The sequence below is a fragment of the Acanthochromis polyacanthus genome, chromosome 7 (genome assembly GCF_021347895.1).
Source record: "Acanthochromis polyacanthus isolate Apoly-LR-REF ecotype Palm Island chromosome 7, KAUST_Apoly_ChrSc, whole genome shotgun sequence".
Taxonomy (NCBI): domain Eukaryota; kingdom Metazoa; phylum Chordata; class Actinopteri; family Pomacentridae; genus Acanthochromis; species Acanthochromis polyacanthus.
The window spans coordinates 19,918,110-19,936,921 of NC_067119.1; the positions used below are offsets into that span (position 1 = coordinate 19,918,110).

Sequence of the window (18,812 nt, forward strand, 5' to 3'; positions counted from 1 at the left end):
ACAGTCTGTTGTATTGATTAAGAACTCATTTCGGGCACTGTCAGGCTGCGGTCCAAACGCCAATCAGAGCGCAGCCTTGTCTGCTGCTGGCGGAGATTGATGGACCAACCAGACGGCCATTGTTGCGGCTGACACTGATGCGATGCGTCCTCAGCGGAATGACTGCGTTCAAAGGAGCAGACGGTGGAGCTGCTGAATGCGCGCCTGTCGAGAGCGCACTTGTGTTAAATGTTGACTTGAATGAATAGTCCAAACAGGATTTGCTGTACGGGCTATTCAGGGCAGGAGCTGCGCAGCATGTGGAGCAAAAAAAAAAACATTAAAATCTGCGTCCAAATTTGAACAAGTAGCTTCAATAAAACACAAAAACATCCAGACAATCTGAGCATTTAGAAAGCTTTTATTGAAGCTGTTCATAATTCTGAGGTTGTATAAAACGAATAATGCTGATTGCACCCTCCACTCCAGCTCCAACACAAAGGGAACCTTTCGCTTCCATTTGTAGAATAATATTTCCCCCCCATCGCAGAATTCACAGATGCGCAAAGTTGCAGCTGGAAAAGGAGCAAAATGTTGTGATTTTCTGATGCCATCAACCCGGTCGAACTTGAAGCGTGAAAAGTTTGCAGAGAGAGAGTCACCGGTTGGATGCTGAAACTGGCAGAAGTCCAAACAACGGATGCACTTTACACCAATGAGAGCATCCATTTCAACAATCGGTCCCCCATATGGCACTAAGGCCCCTCCTCCACGCTCCATCCCGGCTCAGGGTCTCATTCATGCTTCAAGACAGCAGTTCACTACAAGCTTCCTGGCCCTCGGATCAACTGTTTTGATCCGATCTGGCCTTGTGACAAAGGAAGACTTTCTTGCTCGCACGTATTTGAAAGAACATCCTGAGACAGACTGGCTGTGGAGCCGAGCAGGTGATCCGCTGACCGAACTGACGTTGGAGATATGCGCCTGGACAATGCTGGTAATCAGTGGAGGGATGTGTTTGCCACCGTCGTTTGAACCTTAATTCTGTGTGGATTTTTCTTGTTTTTATTAAGACGCCTTCTGCAGCATTAAACACCCTCATTTCCCCCCCACCCTGAAAGCTCTACGAAGGCTCAGCGTGTTTTTTTTTCCTGCAACGCTCTGGATGAGCGCAGCGCGTTGAAGTGGACCTTCTGTTGTTTGCCAAAGTGCTTAAAGTGTCCAGCTCCAGTATCTCTTTTTTTTTCTCAAGTTAAAAAAAAGTGCACCACACGAACAGGACAGGGCTTAAATGTTCGGGATCCAGGAGCACCTCATACGAGAAGTGAGCGGATTAAAAGAAAGAAGTCTCGGGGAGGAGATGGATCCAGTCCGGTCGTGGGTGCGTAATGTCGGGGTTGTGGACGCGAACGTCGCGGCGCAAAGGTAACAGTACAAACCCAGCTGATGTGCTGACATTACTTCCTCAGCAGCTTTTCATCGGGTGCGCTCAGGCTTGTCAGCAGCTTGACAGAATTTATTTTAACGATCAGTACGATGACATCTATATAATATAGTTTATAAAGCGTGAATGTTGAACAGCAGAGCAGGCGTCCTTTCAGAAAAGAGCAGCAAACTACTTGTTGCAAAATATGACACGAGTCCTCCATAAAACCCATTGCCCCCTAACTCATAAAACGCCTTTAATTATGACGAGGAAGCAACATTTGACGTTATTTTTTTTAAATCATGTTTATACTAATAAAATGGAGTGATGTGAACAAAAGGTGAGTCTGTTCCCTAAGAGTAAAACTATTATTTCCCATAAAGTCAAAAATAAGCAATTGATTACAGAATTTTGACACATGGCTAGCTTCTTTATTTTTATTATTTTACACCAGCTTGGATAAATCCTCAAAGCTGAATGTGGCTGAAGTTAAATATGCATTTTTTTTCTGGGCCAGTTGTTTCAGCTGATGAAGCTAATAAAAAACAATTTCATCCTCTCAGGTCTTAAATCTTGAAATTACGATTTTTCATCAACTAAAATACTGTTTTTTTTCCTTCTACTGTTCAGTCACACTTCTACTAACAGATTGTTCGACATATTCTCCTAAATTTTCAATTAACATCCTCACATTTTTTATTTCTTCGCCACACACACATCCTAACTAACTGAGTCCAAAGTTGAGAGAAAGAGTTATAAAACCGCAGTGCCACTTTTAAACAGAAAAGCAGACAAAAAGTTAAATAGTATAACACACATATTACATAAAGGTACGTGCTGGTCATCAATAGCGATTATCAGTTAATTAAATATTTTTATTGAGCGTTTAAATTTAATTAAAAACACACTGATTGCTGTATTTTTTTTTTTTAAATCATCATGTTAAAAATTACTTCGGGCCTTTTTTTGGTCCTCACAGGAACGTTTACGGCTGACGAGACAATGTTTAAAACATAGAATCCTAAAGTTTGAGTTGCAGAGAAGATATAAAATAGATCATTTTACAGCCGAAGTAAAATTTGCAGAAATCCTGTGCAGGCTTTTTGCTGTACAAAACTGCAGACTGATTAATCTTTTCTGCACTGATTTAAGGGAAAAAATCAAACGTGCCTGGATCTTTTATTTCTTATAATTAAATAATCAATGGTCTATTGTCTTAAAAAAAAAAAAGGCAACATGCTCAGTCCCAGAAAAATCCTTGATTCTGTTGTCAGTTTTTCAAAGTTAAAACGGAGTTTCAACAAGTTTTCTTTTTTCTTACTTTTTTTCCTATTTGGGTTTATTTAGTTTTTTTCAGTTCGAATTAGCTTCTTCTTGACAGGTAAAACAGAAGATGAATTATCTCAGATTTGTGTTACTTGTGACTGTGTGGCTAATGCTAAGGCCTTAAAGAGTTCTTATTTTAATCTTTCATTTTGCAACAGCTGAGAGATTAAGATGCTTTGAAAAAAAGATTTACAAATTAAACAACTGCCTTCTTTAAACCAAATGCATATTTCAAATGCATATTTCAGGTAATTTTCATAATTCACTGTGAGTATAAAGAAAGTGACTGGTCTTTTGTTTTATTAATATTTCTTTGAGCCATTATTCCAACCACAGTGGATTATATGCATTGTTGGATGGTAATTGTATTTTTTTTAAAGTCTTTATATTAAGCAGTATAAATGAGTCTGTTGCACACAAACATTGTGATAGTAATGATGCTAAATGTGAGCTGACTGTCTCCTCCTGTTGTGTCTGCAGTGGAGTAGCTCTGTCTAGAGCTCATTTTGAGAAGCAGCCGCCCTCAAATCTCCGCAAGTCCAACTTCTTCCACTTTGTCCTGGCGCTCTATGACAGACATGGCCAACCTGTGGAGGTGGAGAGGACTGCGTTTGTGGACTTTGTTGAGCACGACAAGGTGTGTGATGTCTGTCTCTGTGGCTATTTGAGGATGTTATGAATTCATCAGTTAATCATTGCAGCTGCTTCAGGGGAACTTTTAACCCCTCAAACTCTAAATCTAAATCAATATTGTCTCAAAAACAGGACCGACAGCATCAGAATGTGTTAGTAACATACAGCATTTCAGCTGTAACCAGGTGCTCAACTTAATCTTCCCCATCCCCTGTAAAGCCAAGCATATCGAACAGCTGACGGCTACATGTTTACACAAGCTTTACCCTCAATGAGATGATGATGTGGGATTGAAAAAGAATATCTAATGACTAATTAGCAGCTTGCCTCATTAGGAGGACATCACTACTTTTTAAAATGCAAATTATGCTTGCTCCTGTTAAGTTATACAGTGAACTAATCATCAAAGTCTCTTTTCCTTCATGCCCCTCTCCCATCCTCGAAAATACTGCTGTGGGGGGAGCTGGATTCCTCAGGTTGGACAAGACCAAAATAAGGAAGGGCGCAGTGTGGAGACAGAGTTAGAAAGAGGCAGCCTGGAGTGAACCTCATGCTCGGCGTTGATGGATGCTTTTGCCTTGTGGTGAGGGGAGCGAGAATCTCCTTAGCTGGCAACAGCTTTACCCCAAGAGAAAGACAAGGGGACACAGTCCTTTCAGCTGAAGTTCAGGCTGCAGTTTTAGGAGCTTTGTTAGTGAGGAAGGTGGCAGTGCTAATGCCAGGCTTGAAAGCTGTCAGTGTGCTCCCCTTTGTGCCACACAGGCCAGTGCAGACTAATATGATGGCAGTGGAGAAGTTCATTTTCTGCATGGTTACCCTGGCATCTGTTTTTGCTTTGTAATTATGCAGAAGGTAGCGACGGTGGCATGGTGAAATAAATGCTCCTCTGTGTGCATTTGCAAAACTTATGGAGCCAGGCATCCATCGATCTCCTTGTGTGTCTCACTTTCACGTTAAGTTTTGAGCCTGTTACCTTCCAACTTTATCCACGCGCATCTTAATTTCCCCGCTTCTTCTTCCCTCCTCGTAACTGTCTCCCTTTTTCTCCACTTTCTCTGCTCCCTCCCCGACCTCCCTGTTCTCTCTCCTCCTCTCTTGCGCTCATCTCTGTGATGCCAGCCTCCTGGGTTATTGGACCAGAGAGCATTCCTCTGAGACCACTTAGAAAGACCAGTAGAGGTAGAAGGAGGAGAAAGAAAGAGGGGGAACAAGAGACAGAGAAGGGGAACGAAGGAAGAAGTGCGAGGCCAGTGGAGAGCCTGGGGGAAGGAGGGATAGCGGAAAGGAAGTTTTTCTGTCAAGGTCGACTGCTGCTCAGTCTCACACACAGTACTTTCCACTCGTTGGAACAGACTTTGCACACACACACACATGCACATAAACCCATTCCTGCTACCTCATTGCAGGAAGGAGCGCTGCATTTGATATCAGCTTTTTAAGAGTTTGTATCGGAGATGATAGTTGAACCCTCCACAAAGAACATCCGAGTCAAGGTTAAGTGTTCAGCTTATGAGCACGACGCAGAGTCCCACATGAGCTTAGAGCCGACAACTCTCTGATCTCCATGCTGCTCCATGGGAAGGGCGAGCAGCAGGATTAGGAGAGACTCGCTGTGCTTAGCGCTGTGTTCTGATGCCCAGCTGTAGTTCTCTCTGTGTTTAACTGCATGCCCTGTGTCTGTCTGTGTGTCTGTCCTCTCTTTTCCAAGGAGCAGACGGGAGAAAAGACGAACAACGGCACCCACTACAAGCTTCAGCTCCTCTACAGCAACGGTGAGCAGCTTGTGGGTTGGCTCTTTGCCCTCATTTAGGCGGCATGCGAAGAAAAACTTTAAAGTCACTCACCTTTCCACTTAACTAGCCTCGCTCCCTGCCTCTTCTCTCCTCTCTAAGCTCATAAATTACCTTCAGCTCATTGTCTAATCACTTGGTTTGTACAGTTTTAGGTTCAGTTTTTTTTTTGCGAGCAGCCACTTCTGGGTACACTGGGGTACATGTTGCCATCCCCTTCCCAACCCCTCCTCATCCTCCCAGCTCCTCCAACCCCCCATGGTGCTTCCACATCAGATCAGGGGATACACAGAGAAATTTGGTTCCCATGAGCCACTGCTGCCCCTATACTCTGCCATCGCAGTGGCACCCATGGGAGAGAAGATAAAAGCCGTGTTCCAGAGCAGCCCCCTCACACACACACACACACACACACACACACACACACACACACACACACACACACACACACACACACACACACACACGTACATACAAGCACACCAAAAGCACTTCCTCTACATCCCCTCCTCTCATCCCCTTCCCCCAAGCGATATCAAAGGCATCTCAATCGAGACTTTGATGAGAGGAACACATTTTAAAAGCGATACTCTCCAAAGTCTCCATAAGAAAAAAAAATCAGTGGGTAATGCGCTCTTCTCTCAAGAAGCAGTTCATTACATGTTGTTTCCTTCTCTTATGTGATTTACCGAGGAGGGTTTAAAGCATCCAGAGGTTCAGGTGTTTACTTGATCACAGGAAAGTGAGAAACGATGCTCAAAAAAGATCTTTTCTCTTCAATTAAATCCCTCCACAGACTGGTCAGTTCTTTTTTAGTGTATAGCACAGCCTCATGTCATGTTAACTAAACTTGGGACCGAATCACAAGGTAACACCGAGACAAGCACAAAAAGAAACAGCTTGACAAATCATGAGAATGTTGTTGTAAATTGTGGCCTCAAAACAGAACATGACTAATAATCATCAAACATCAAATAACTCCCAATCCCCTCAGAAACCATCAGAGAGAAAATGTGAACTGCATGCCAATGTTGTTCGTCCATGTTGGCTGGACAGAGTTCAGTGTGTTGTCTGAGAGCGCGGCCAGAGTTTGAGAAAGAAAATGATTTATATCATAAATCGTTTCATTTTATTTTGAGAACCCACTGTGCAATGTAAGTTTTTATTGACTGAACAGAGCAGGTTAGAGAGTTTAAGAACTCAGCTTGACAGATTGGTTTTATAGTATCTTACAAATAATGTCAACTAAGTAAGCCTTGTTTTCCTGGTGTTCAGTAATAAAGGGCTTTATCTGCACTATAAAATGTTCCATTTAATGTTTGAGATTTCAGTTTAATTGGAAAAGTTATTCTGCTCATTAAAATCTCTTTCTTACCTAAAATAAGCTTTTAAAGCTATGGAAATCCTCCAATTTCTCATCACAGGCGTTCGTACAGAGCAAGATCTTTACGCACGACTCATCGACTCCGTCACTAAACAGGTTGGTAAACTTCCCTTAAGTCTCCTTGTTGGGGATTCCACTTTCAGCTGTATAAACAGGAGTTTATTTATCCTGCGAAACTGAATCTGTCCCATTGCTCCTTCTTTTCTCCCCTCAGCCCATATCGTATGAGGGACAAAACAAGAATCCAGAAATGTGCAGAGTTCTGCTCACACACGAGGTTATGTGCAGGTGAGTGGTAACACACACACACACACACACACACACACACACACACACACACACACACACACACACACACACACACACACACACACACACACACACTCAGTGAAACCTTCACCCACAGGGACAAAATCCAAATATCTATTACTCTCCTTCACTCTGTTTTGTCTCAGACAGCTTGAAATGTGGTTTGGGGATGACGCTTGGGGCATGAGTTTTTTGAGAATTAGTCTGTTATTGAACTGTAAGTCGGGCCTGTCTGTCATCATCCTTGTTACAGTGGTAACCCCCTGCAGCTGTCTGCTGTAACCCAGCATGTCCCTGGGCCAGCTCTGGTTTCTTCTTGGAGTTCCTCTCTTTCTGGCCTGGGGTTTCGCAGCCAAACCTCAACTGACAGCCCCAGACAGTTTTGGGGAACAAGCTGCCTTTCCCTCTTCAAAATACAACTCCAGGACTTATGTTTGGCCGGGACATCATGTATGAACTTTGTCAGGATGTGATGACAAGTGCAAAAGAAGTGCAGCCAGTGGCAGCGAGTTGCTTCAAAAGCAGGGCAAGATTAGCAAATGTTGGCATGGCTCTGGGACCAAAGAGTTTTTTGGGAGAATAAAGAAAGTAGGTGATCAGAGGACTAAGGATGGAGAAGAACATGAAGAGAGTGATGTGGAAGTGGGGCAGTGACCCAGGATTGGAGGGCAGTAGGGGGAAGGATAGGGGGCTGGGACACGGGGAGAGGGGCTAAGACGGAGTGGGTTTTGCCATTGTGTAGCCAGCAGATGCCCGAATGTGACTCACAGCTGGCTAATAACAGAGCCGAAGAGGCAGAGGGCAAGCGTCACAGCTGGGGAGTGAGGCCGTCTGACAGGGGGGCGGAGGGGGGCAGGGCAGGGCCAAGCTGGGACACGAGAGGGGTGAGGCGAGGTGTAGGGGTGGCAGATGGTTAGGGGTGGGGGCACTTTTGTTATGCAGTGAAGGGGACTTTGGGGAAGGGGTGGGGGTTGGCCAGCAGGCTCCTCGGACAGGACTGCTGACGAATGGTAGGATGATGTGGGACGGTGTGTGTTTGACTGTGAGTGTGTGAGTGTGTGTGTGTGTGAGTGTGTGTGCGCGTGGGGTGAGTCTGCGTGGGGGTTGAGTTTGATTTCAAAATCAATGTGACAGATTGCCTGGCTGGCTTTTCACTTTTGAATGGTCTCTCACTGTTTGTAGGGTGTGTTGTTGTACCTTTTCTTCCTCTTTTATTCTTTTGTCCATTCTTCCCCTCCCCTTTCATGCCTCCTTTGTGTGTTCCTGGATTTTGGCCGACTGCGAGGCAGAGTAGCCTGAGTCTGTGGATGTGGATGGGCCAGACAAACGATGACTCCTCCTGTTTAATTTGTTGGGGGTTTTTTTGTCTTTTCTTCCCCCAACACTGACTTTTCCTCTTTTCTGTTTCTTTAACCGCCCACTCAGCCGCTGTTGTGAGAAGAAAAGTTGTGGCAATCGAAACGAGACGCCCTCTGATCCAGTCATCATTGACAGGTAATGAGATCAAACCATGTCCCACACAGTGTCCGTCACCTCCAACAAGCACGTCTCTGCACTCCGTGTTCAGGCTGACCCTTTGTTGTGTGCGCACATCCACATGTTCACACTCAGTGACACAGCGAGATTATGGCTTGATGTGAAACTTCTTGTGGTGGGATCTCACCAATCAGATGTTGCATTTACAGCTGCTAAAAATAGTGACCACAGAAAGAAAAGTAGTTATGTACAGAGTAGAAGCTCCTACTGTAGTGTATGTATGGGTTGGATGTATTTCTATTATATAATATTATGTTCATATATGAGATTTATTTGTGCATTTGCATCTAAATATTTAAAGGTGTTCATAGGAGTCAGTTTATCCACCATGCCGGTTACACTGCACCAATCCAAGCAGGCTGAACCGTACAGCACACTGTCCATGTCTGTCTCCCATGTGTTTCTCTCTGTTTATCTGTTGATCTATCTTCAGCCTGCTGGGATCTGTTTCAATTTGGTCACTCATTTCAACGTTGCACCTGAAGCCTGACGAAAGCATAGACTTCCTTTTTATCAGAAGCATGTGGTGCATTCACACCACCAGGCAGGCTCACATATGTAGTAAATGTTCACCCTGACAGCCAGTTATCAGGCTTAAAGGCAGATGACCACCCCTGTAATCAGCGTGTGCGAGAGTTTTCACGTCCAGGGGAGTTTGGAGGTCTCACACTGTCTGCCTGGCATTAACCAGCGTGATGAATGCTCATAAGCAGACCGTATGTGAAATACTTTCTCTGTGATCTCATAGATGCAACCTTCATCACCTCTTCCTCCCTCACTCCCTCCTCTCTCCCTCGTCTTCCTTCTCTCCTTCGCTACACAATTGTCTGTCTAGAAAACACTCACTTCATATACGTCAAGGACCCTTTTCTTTCCCCTCCTCAGTTCAAGCTGGCTGGCTGTTGACAGTGTGTCTCAAAGGATCTCAGCTGAAGATAGTTTTCATATAACGGAAAAATCGGGCTGTTGTCTTTTGAATTTTCCCAGAATACCTTAGAGCAGCTGCTTTTCCCATTTACTGTAGCGCATTACTCCCACATTAACCCCCTCCGCAGCCTTTTTCATACATCCTCCTAACATGGCTAAAGCTCTTCGAAATTTGTTCGTGAGTCGCTTGTTGTGCTGGTGGGGGAAAAACAATCTATACGTGTTTGTGACTCCTTGTGTGTGTGTGTGCAGGCCGCTGTGCAGCTCTGAGGACTGATTGAAATGGAATCATTGACCTACTGTACTCTCTAATCACACTGGGCATATCCCGTCCTGATGGGGGCTTCTCCCTCTTGACTGGCCTGCAAAATCCTCTCCTGAGGGAGTCTCCTATTAGCAGCCAGTTAATTTCTGATAAGCCAATGGAATTCTGCGTGGCCCCGTGCCCTTTCATCCCACTTCTTGGGTGCTTTTCAGTGTATGTGCTCTGAAAAGGAGAGAAAGTGAAGAGATTGACAGAGCAAGCTGTGTGTGCATGTTCACAGCCTGCATGCATTGTTTGTTTGCTTACAAACGATGCATATTTTCATGCGTGTGGGGATCCTCGCATGTTTGCTTATGTATGTATATGGATGTATGTGCGATTCTCTGTGTCTCTGTGACCCCTATACTGACCTTTTTCCCTAGACACTGTTTGGTTCCTAAATTATTCATGTGTGTGTGTGTGTGTGTGTGTGTGTGTGTGTGTGTGTGTGTGTGTGTGTGTGTGTGTGTGTGTGTGTGGAGGAGACGGTCTGTTTCTGTGGCTCCAGTAATCAGCCTCCTGCTCCCAGCCCCAACACCTGTTCTCCAATTAACATGCAGCGTGCTGGGGCCCACTCTCTCCTATCGCCCAGCCACTACCCTTTTTCTTTTCTCTTTATTCTCTCACTCTCACCCCTCTCTGCTGCCTTCCTCCCAGCTTGTATCTGTACTCCCGCACACTCCCCTCTCGCTGTCTCCGTTTGCTCTCACATGCTCCCACTGTGCACTTACCATTTTCACTCCCCATTGCCTAATTCCCCTGCTCCTCTTCTTTTTCCTTCACGTCGCCATCTCCTTCTCCACCAGCACCACCAGCACCCCCCCTCCTTCCCTTTAGCCTGTCTAATTTTGCCATAATTAGGCAGTGTCATTAGGACACCTACCCAAGCACAAGGGAGTTTGCAATTCCCCAAACGGCCCAAACCCCCTCTTTTCTAATCTCCTTTCCATATTGTTTCAGTTTTCTCTCCCCCTTCTCCTGCTGCTGCTGCTGCTGCACCCCCTCCATCTCCCCTTCTCCCTAATCCTGATTTGAGTGAAAGGAGAGAGAGGAGATCACAGCTGATCCATAGGGAGGGGTGAAGGGACAGAGGGTGGAGGGACCGAGGGATGGAGAGGGCAAGGGCAGCTCGCTGACAAAGAGATGACTCAAGTTGCTTATGGGAGAGAATTATCTAATGCCCTGCTGCCTGCTGTGCCTAATAGTTTTACAATTGTCTAATCATAACATTGGTGGAGTGTTGCACTCGCAGGCCTAATGTGGCTTCTCTGTTTGCAGAATGTCACTTATCTTTGACTGATGGACTGACTTGTTCACTGATTGGTTAGATGATTAATCAATAGAAAAATAGACAGATCGATGTCTCTGGCCTCATCACCATAACTGTGGCTCTTCAAAAGCGCACAGTCGATGTCTTTGCTAGTTCTTTATTCTTGATGAGAGCATTTAGGTGAACCTTCTATTTGTGCATGATAGGATTAGTGTTTGCTTTATCAAGGCATTTATAAAGTAAAAAAAGACAAACATTTACTATTTCCTGCTACTTATAAATGAGAATTCAACATTTTCTCTCACCTTTGGGTGTCTAATTCCAAAAAAAAAAAGAATATCCAACCCCATGTACAGCATAATACTGGTGTTTTTACACCAGTCTTCATTGCTTTTTCTCTGTGAAACTCATCTACTCTGAGAAGTTCTCAATATAAACCCGGGCAGATCTGTTAATGGTGGCATTATTGCCATACTGACCTCTGACCTCGGAGAAACTATATTGGTTCTGGGCCAAAACTGGCCTCACTATTTATGAGCAAACCATGGGGTTTACAATGGAGACAAGCAGATGTCAGTATTAGTATTAGACTATGTGGTTTGGATGGGAGGGGTCAGCGCTTAGTGCGTGCTTTTATATTTGGCTAAGAAGCTGAGATCAATAGTTGGTCATATAGAGTGTGTGGAGGATCCATCGTCAGGCCTTGTGAGAGCAGTGGGGTGATCAATGGCAAGCACTATCTCACTAATTGATCGTGTTTCCAAGAGGGGTCTTTTTTTTAACAAGCCGGTGCTCAGAGAAAAGAAGAATAATCAATAAGAATTTTCCAATATGGTCAATATGGCTCTTCCCTCCCCCAGAATCAAAATGAGCTCACAAAGACTCTAACATACTTGTGTATATGTAATTTTGAATCCTGGAAAAGCAACAAAAAAATTCCGTTTGGAACAGCCAAGCCTTAGTACGTTTGTGATTTCTTTATACTTTCATTTTTGTGCTCTGAGTTTATGATTTGACTAATTAAACAATGATTAGTTGTCCTGCGAGATGACTTCAGATGCTCAGCTCCAAGAACAATCCATTACTCTTAATCTTCAGTTGTGGTTTGTATCGATCCGTTTGTAGTCTTGGTTCTAGTTAAGTGCATGTACCACAGGTTTGTTTTCAACTAGTCACAGCAGCGTTTTGTTGTATTTCTTGCTAATCAATGTGCAGAGGATTGTTTTAGTTTCAGAGCAACTATACAATTTTCCAGTTTAATATATATTATAGCAGTTATTAGTTGTTAATTTTTTTGTTGATGTGGATTGTCCTACTTTCCTGTGAAAATACAACTTCAAGTACAAACATTTTTGCACATTGGGTGTTAGATTTGCAGCGTGGTTAAACTGTATATCATTTTTCGTAATGGAATAACACTTTCTGAAGAGTCTGACAGTAAACTGTTCAGATATCATTTGTTGCTGTATGTGCATGTCTGGCCTGTGCTTCTGTAACGTATCAGAGCGGCAATCTGACCATCTGTTTTCATGTTAGTCTTTCCACCTGCTCGTGCTTGCCTTTCAGAAACTAATTAAAAAAACACAACACAGTGATGCAGCCCGCTACCCTCTCTGCTTCCTGCAGGGCATCGGCATCTACCTGCTCTCACAGCAGGCCGTAGAGTTTCTCTTTGTCCTGTTGATGGTGGGGAACGCCGGCCTCCTCATTCTTCAGCTTCAACCAAAAAGAAAATAAAAAGCCACAAGTCTTTGGGAAAAGAACCTCAAACTATCAGCCAAAGAATAAATGCAGTAACATTTTTTGGACCGTGTCAGGGGTCGAATTCCTCCCCTTTCCCAGATGCATACTCAAGTTCTGTAGCCAAGTCACCCTGTTAGGTCGTCATATATGCACTTGAGAGTTTTATGTGTGAGACAACAATGTCATTTTAGGAGACTGTTTCTCATACTCCCAGTATAAGTTTCTCCTTTACTGTAGCTGTAAAATGAAACTCATAACTCTCTCTGTGGATACTGGTGTGCTGTGCTGTACTTGTACTGCTGTTACCTTTTCTGTCACATTATTTTAAGATGACCTTTCTGAAGGTTAGTCAAGAGCTGAAAATCGTACGGTGCAGTTGGAGGGTGGTTTTTGATTTACACATTTCAGAAAACACAACTCAGTTTCACATTCTCGGTATGATCTCACATCTGTTTTTGCACAGAATAATACGAATCTGGTCAAGTTGCTCAACCAGTCTAATCAAGCACCATCAAGATTGCACTTTCTTGTGCACAAATACACTCTTTTGTGCTTCTGCCATCTTCACAGCACTCCCTTAATGTCCCATTCTCTTACTGCAACTAAGAATACTTCACAGGGGTAGTGGGCTGAGTTAAGGCAGGTGCATTTTTTTTTTTTTACAGGCACAGTCTTGGAACTTACTGTATTTCATCTTAAAACAAATAATCACTAAACCTTTTCAGTAACGGACTGCAAAATAGTCTTATAACTTCTGAGGATGATTTTCCTCCTCTGCTGTCCAACTTCCAGAGGGTGTGGAAGAGATGTGTGCAGCTGCAGCTGATGTTGGGGAAGTTTTTACAAACTGAGACAGACCTATCTCAACTAATGTTGTTGCTGCTAGAGCCAGTTAAGTCGTTAGATGACTAGAGTTTTTAAGTAAGAAAAGTTAGAACAAAGGGCTAAAATCAAGCATTTTATTTCACTGCCTATCTTTATTTACTCAGGACAAACAGGCTACCCAGATAGCAAACTATGGGTGAATCAATGTTGAATCTATGTTGAGACCTAATGTAGAAATTATACAGAAAGCGCAAGGTTGATAAAATGTTGAGTCAACGTTTGCTTTTCAACCATAAATCACACTTTACCCAGATAGCAAAAGATGTTAAATCAATGTTGAATTAGGGTTAAGAAGGTTGAATTGTGGTTACAGTTGAAGATTGATGGTTGGATCAACGTTGATTCAACAACATTTTGTCAACGTTGAAGTTTGTGTTTAAAAGATGCCATTGAATCTACATTGTATTTTGGTTTAATTAAAATGTTTGACAGGTCAATGTTTAATTAATGTTGAATCTATGTTTGCAAACATGTAATCTATGTAAGCAAACGTTGACTCAACATTTTATCAACCTTGCGCTTTCTGTATAATTTCTATGTTAGGTCTCAACATAGATTCAACATTGATTCACCCATAGTTTGCTATCTGGGTAGGCATTTATGAGTTCTTTTATGTGAGCAACAATGAATAATGAGCTGTCCCAACTGAAGAACATAATAGATATGTGGCCAGTTTGCTTGGCGGTGCAAGTTTTACCAAGTGTAGTTAAGACTTAGAATAACATGAACTATGTTGCTATGGTTGCCTACGCTTCTAGTATACCCAGCTCAATATGTTTGAGGTATCCAGTCAGAAAATTTGAATCTATTTTAGGTTGTGTAAGCAAACGCTGCTTTACAACTGCTGTTTGAATTCAGATAGAGTAGGTGGTTTGCACTCACAATCATTCACCGATGCAGATATTAATATGCGTGCATAAATTACCTGCCTGTCACGCGTGCATGCATGTGCAGAGACAAAATCAGACACATGTGCCTCCCTCAGTCCACTGTCACAGGTCCCTCCCTGGTGGGCTAGCACTGTCCAGTCCCTCCAGACCCCCTGTCAGTGAGCCCCTCAGGCAGGGGACCAGGCAGCGTGGCGACAGGGCCCTAAGGCTCTGGTGCACACCGCCTCACACAGCCGAGCGGCACACAGGCTGGACCACTGAGCAGCTGGCACAGGACCATGGGGATGGCTCCTCCCTTGGGGCAATGCAAGCAGGAGAATGACATGAAGACAGACAGGGAGAGACGATGCAATGTCTAGAATATCAAATTCACTGACAGGTACTGCTTCAAACAGCAAGAGCCCCACTCGGACTCAGAATGGTGAAAATGAGTTCAAGGACCTTTGGTAAGGCTGGAGCTTTTTCCGATGCGGTCTCATGTGAACCGGGAAGAGCCTGGACTCCAGTGTGCACAGGAAGTGTATAATGAGTGGTAGGTTATGGGCCGAGTTTGTGTTTGGTCACCTTTGCTCCGCTTTGGCCAGCGTCGCCTGTTGTGGCTTGAACCCCACCATAAGGAGTAGGGCTGGTTTGTTTTCTTTGAGAGCCTACAGAGGGGGTAGTAGGAAACAGAGAGCAGTGGAGAAATGTTTTGACAGGAAATGGGAATGAACTACCAATGGGCTAATGTGGAGGAACAGTGGGGGCACTTTTCGAGTGGGTGGGATGCAGAGAGGATGGAGGGGGGAATTAGAAGGTTTGAGTTGCTGCTCAATGGCACTTTGAAAGGCCTCGCGCTCCCACAGTTGATGGGGGCCAACCCTCCCATTTGTCTGACCACTAATAGGGTTCACCTTTGGTTGAGCAGTGAAGAGATTAAGTAGGGGCACTCAGAGGATCAGAAGGGGCCATATTAGTGTGATTTAGAGGTACTTCAGATCAGGAGCAAGTCTGGTTATGTGTGTGTGACTTAGACTCAGTTGTCTGTGGGTTTTCTTTACATGTAAAATTCCTGCAGTTGCCATTTATTTTGTAAAATGATCTTGTATCAGTGCAGTCAGGACCTTGTGTGTGGGTGGGTGTGGAGTCAGAGGCCAGTTAGCAGTGGTATTTAGGAACAAGGACTGTTTTCTTTGGCTGGATGCTGCTGCTGAAGGTGGAGCTATGAGTGTGTGTGTGTGTTTCTGGGTTTGGTCAAACTGCACTGTTAAGATCTTAAATTTCACTAATGACTTAACAATGCCCCCTGGTGCTGGGCCGGCCCCACAAGCCACCTTGTTTTTTTGTTTGTCTGTTTATCTGGGATCTAGACGGACTGGTATGTTTGTTCTCAGGAGTTGGATTTCTCTCGAACTCCCCACTTTTCACTCTGTGAAAACATTTCTAAACACTAATATTTACACATCTGCTGCATTTGTTAAATAAAATTTGATTAAGTATCCCTGTTGGCTTGAGCTTGAGGCAACAGTTACTCTTCCTGTGGGTCAAGGATAAAGCAGGCAGGCAAGGATGTTGTGAAGAAGCATTTTTAGTAAGAACGATCTACACTTTTAAAAACTTTTATGGATACTTTTATTATCCCAGACTACCAGAGGAATAAATAGTACGGGCTTGAGGATAGACTTCTGTGCTAAACTGCCGCACACAGAGTAAAGCAGAAATCATTGCTGACTGTTTGGTGTTTATGCAACAGATGTCGTGTTTTCCTTACCATGAGCAAAAATATGAGGAAAACAGTTAGAGCAATGTAACGATTGTATTGTCACTGCAGTGTTTGGGATGTGTGCGAGAGTGTTTGTGTGTAATGGTCCTGATGAATCTGTCAGGGCTGAGGGCAGGGGGTGATGTGACTGCTGACAGCCTCCCAGCAGGCCTGCTGAGAGCCCCAACCGGCTGTGTGCCCTCCCTGCAGCCCCCCAACCACCCGGCTCCCCTTCTCGTCTCACAGTCCTCGGCTCCCATACATTTGCTGTGTATTAGCCACGGATAGTAAATTACAGCTCCCTGGACCTCTGAGTGATTCCATTCCCATCTCTTCACACGTTCCTCCTCTTCTCTTTCCCTTCAGCACCATTATCCAGCTCACCTTCTCCGCGTCTGTCTCTCTCCCTCGTTTTCTCCCGTTTTGATCTGTTTTCCTCCCTCTGTCTGTCATATTCGTCCTGGCTCTTCGACTCCCTCAACCCTGTCAGATTTCTCTCCCCTGTCTGTCTTTCTCTCACTTCTGTTATACTTCTCATCCTCCATTCTTCTATTGTGTCACGCTACACAGCGTTCCCTCCCTTACACATCCCCTCAGCTCCCCCTTTACTTTCTTACAAGCAGGTCCCTGTTGTCTAGGCTTCACAGGTTTCTTCGCAGCTTCTCCCGCTCTCTCTCGTCCTGCTTCCTATTCCTCTCTCTCGCCCTCTCCCTCTTTGCCTCCCCCCTCTTTCTGGAAACAGATGTTGTTTGTCAGATCTTATCATTACTGGCTAATTAAGAAGACATCTCTTCTCCTTCTGTTGTTGCTTCTCTTTCCTCTCCTCTCCCTCTCGGTGGCATCCATCCCAGATTCATTGTTCTTCTTAAAGAAAGGTTTGGGTCAAGCTTTGATGCTTACATGTTATTGGTAAATCTGATTAGCAGCTGATTGATTGAAAGAGTATTGAAAAGGTAAGATTAGCTTTGGTGTATTGCAGATGACCTTCTGGTATCTATTCAGCTGTGGAGGGTGCTCCGTGTCTCCATCTGACAGTTATGAGAGTATATTTTGAATCCTCGTCCCTCAGGACACACCAAGCATGCTGGGAGAGGTCAGACCACTGATGGGACTTCTATTCCCTGTCCTGGTTGTGAATTCATGTTCTCCAGACTCTGAATATCTATCCATATCCATCTATTTGGCAGGCTGACCGCGGTCCCATGTGGCCAAGCTCTGTATGCAATCTATATTTTGGTTAAGCTTGGGAGACTGAAACATTAATTCATTTTAAATTGTTGAAATGCACATTTAGCAGCTGGTGGGAGGTTATGCAGTAAAACACTCTTTGCACCCAGGAGGAACCTCGTTGAAACGCTGGAGTGCCTCTCGTGTACTCTTCCCGACGTTCCACTTTCTTCCTCTCAGCCCTCCTTCCCTCTCAGCTCCGCCGTGCCACCGTCACTTTTTGCAGTGGCAAGCCTGAAGGTTTTACAGCACTACCAAGCTCTATAAATCAGCACTGCTGGTTAAAATGTTTGGCTTTGTCACAGTTCTCAAGTTTAGTGGCGGGGTGGGTTTGGGCTGAGGTTGCAGGGGTGAAACCAGCCTGGGAGGCAAAGGAGAAGAGGCCAAAAGGGACACAGCCGATCAAGAAATGTAGAAAGAGCTGAACTTCCTCATGCTCTCACTGTCTGCTTGAAACTATACCTGGTGAGGATTTACTCTCTCATTTTGTCAGCACTGACCAATAAGAGAGGCAATGTGTGTGTTTACTCAAGTTGAGCTTACTAATTAGTGCAATGTAAGCATGCTTTTCTAGATTTTTTTCTATTTAGCTAAAGAAGCCAGTTATGCATTTTGTCTACAAAAAACAACTATACAAAACTTTTGCATCAATAAATGCAATTTTGAATAGGCCCAAAATGTAATAAGTAATTATCAGCGATAAGGATCTGAATGGGCAAAGAAGACACACTAGAGAATCTGATCTTGCATTCGGATATAACTTTTAGTAGTTTAGTGTGGAGTATATTAACATTGTTGTATTTTATATGAGATCTGGATGCTTCCTATAATACTTTCACTTGGCAGGTTTGAGCTGCACTTAGGCACTGATGTTGTATTAATACTGTTGTCGAGTGAGATTAGGATAGCACAGTGACCACGTACTTCATAGATAAAGGTTTAAACTGTAAAAATCCAGAAAATTGACATGCCTTAAGCTGTTATTGTTATTGTCTTTGCTTTTAAATCATATGTAAAAAGCAAAGAGAAGACTTAAATGTAGTGAGTTTTGTGAGAGGGGTGAGCGAAGCTGATGCCACAGATATCTCTGTATGCTTTCGGAGGAGGAGGGGAGTGGACCGGGGGAACTGGTGTGAAAGGTCCTGTGGTGGTATGCGACAGAGGGGGTATCAGTTCGTGGAGGGTTTTCTGTGCCCCATTAGCAGTGTCAGAGGTCATGTGCCCCGGGTGTTAACCCTGGTGACCAGTCTAGCTTCCAGTCTGCCAGGGGACCCTGGTCCAGGGGTATTTATTACTTACCCCCCGCCCTCCCAGCACACATACACACACCTAGCCTGCTCCATCCCCCAAACACAGCTTTCTTCATGGAGGAAAGCAAATCTCCCCCAGTCATTCCTCAGCCAGGATACATGTACTAATTGGACGCACATCCATACAGTGAT

At 44.2% G+C, this 18,812-nt stretch overlaps 1 protein-coding gene across 4 annotated transcripts in view; it reads left to right on the forward strand.

Moving 5' to 3' along the window:
* Window positions 1-482: 482 nt before the first annotated feature.
* Window positions 483-18,812, forward strand: part of ebf2 (EBF transcription factor 2) — a 29,742-nt gene continuing 11,412 nt past the window's right edge. Inside the window, exons 1-6 of one of the 4 annotated variants that reach the window (XM_022212545.2) lie at window positions 483-1,404; window positions 3,212-3,368; window positions 5,073-5,136; window positions 6,579-6,634; window positions 6,753-6,826; window positions 8,273-8,341. In XM_022212545.2, coding sequence (XP_022068237.1) covers window positions 1,271-1,404; window positions 3,212-3,368; window positions 5,073-5,136; window positions 6,579-6,634; window positions 6,753-6,826; window positions 8,273-8,341 — 554 coding nt within the window. In that variant the 5' untranslated portion in view covers window positions 483-1,270. The remainder of the gene's footprint in view (window positions 1,405-3,211; window positions 3,369-5,072; window positions 5,137-6,578; window positions 6,635-6,752; window positions 6,827-8,272; window positions 8,342-18,812) is intronic. The other 3 variants (XM_022212543.2, XM_022212546.2, XM_022212544.2) reach the window with 3 other exon arrangements.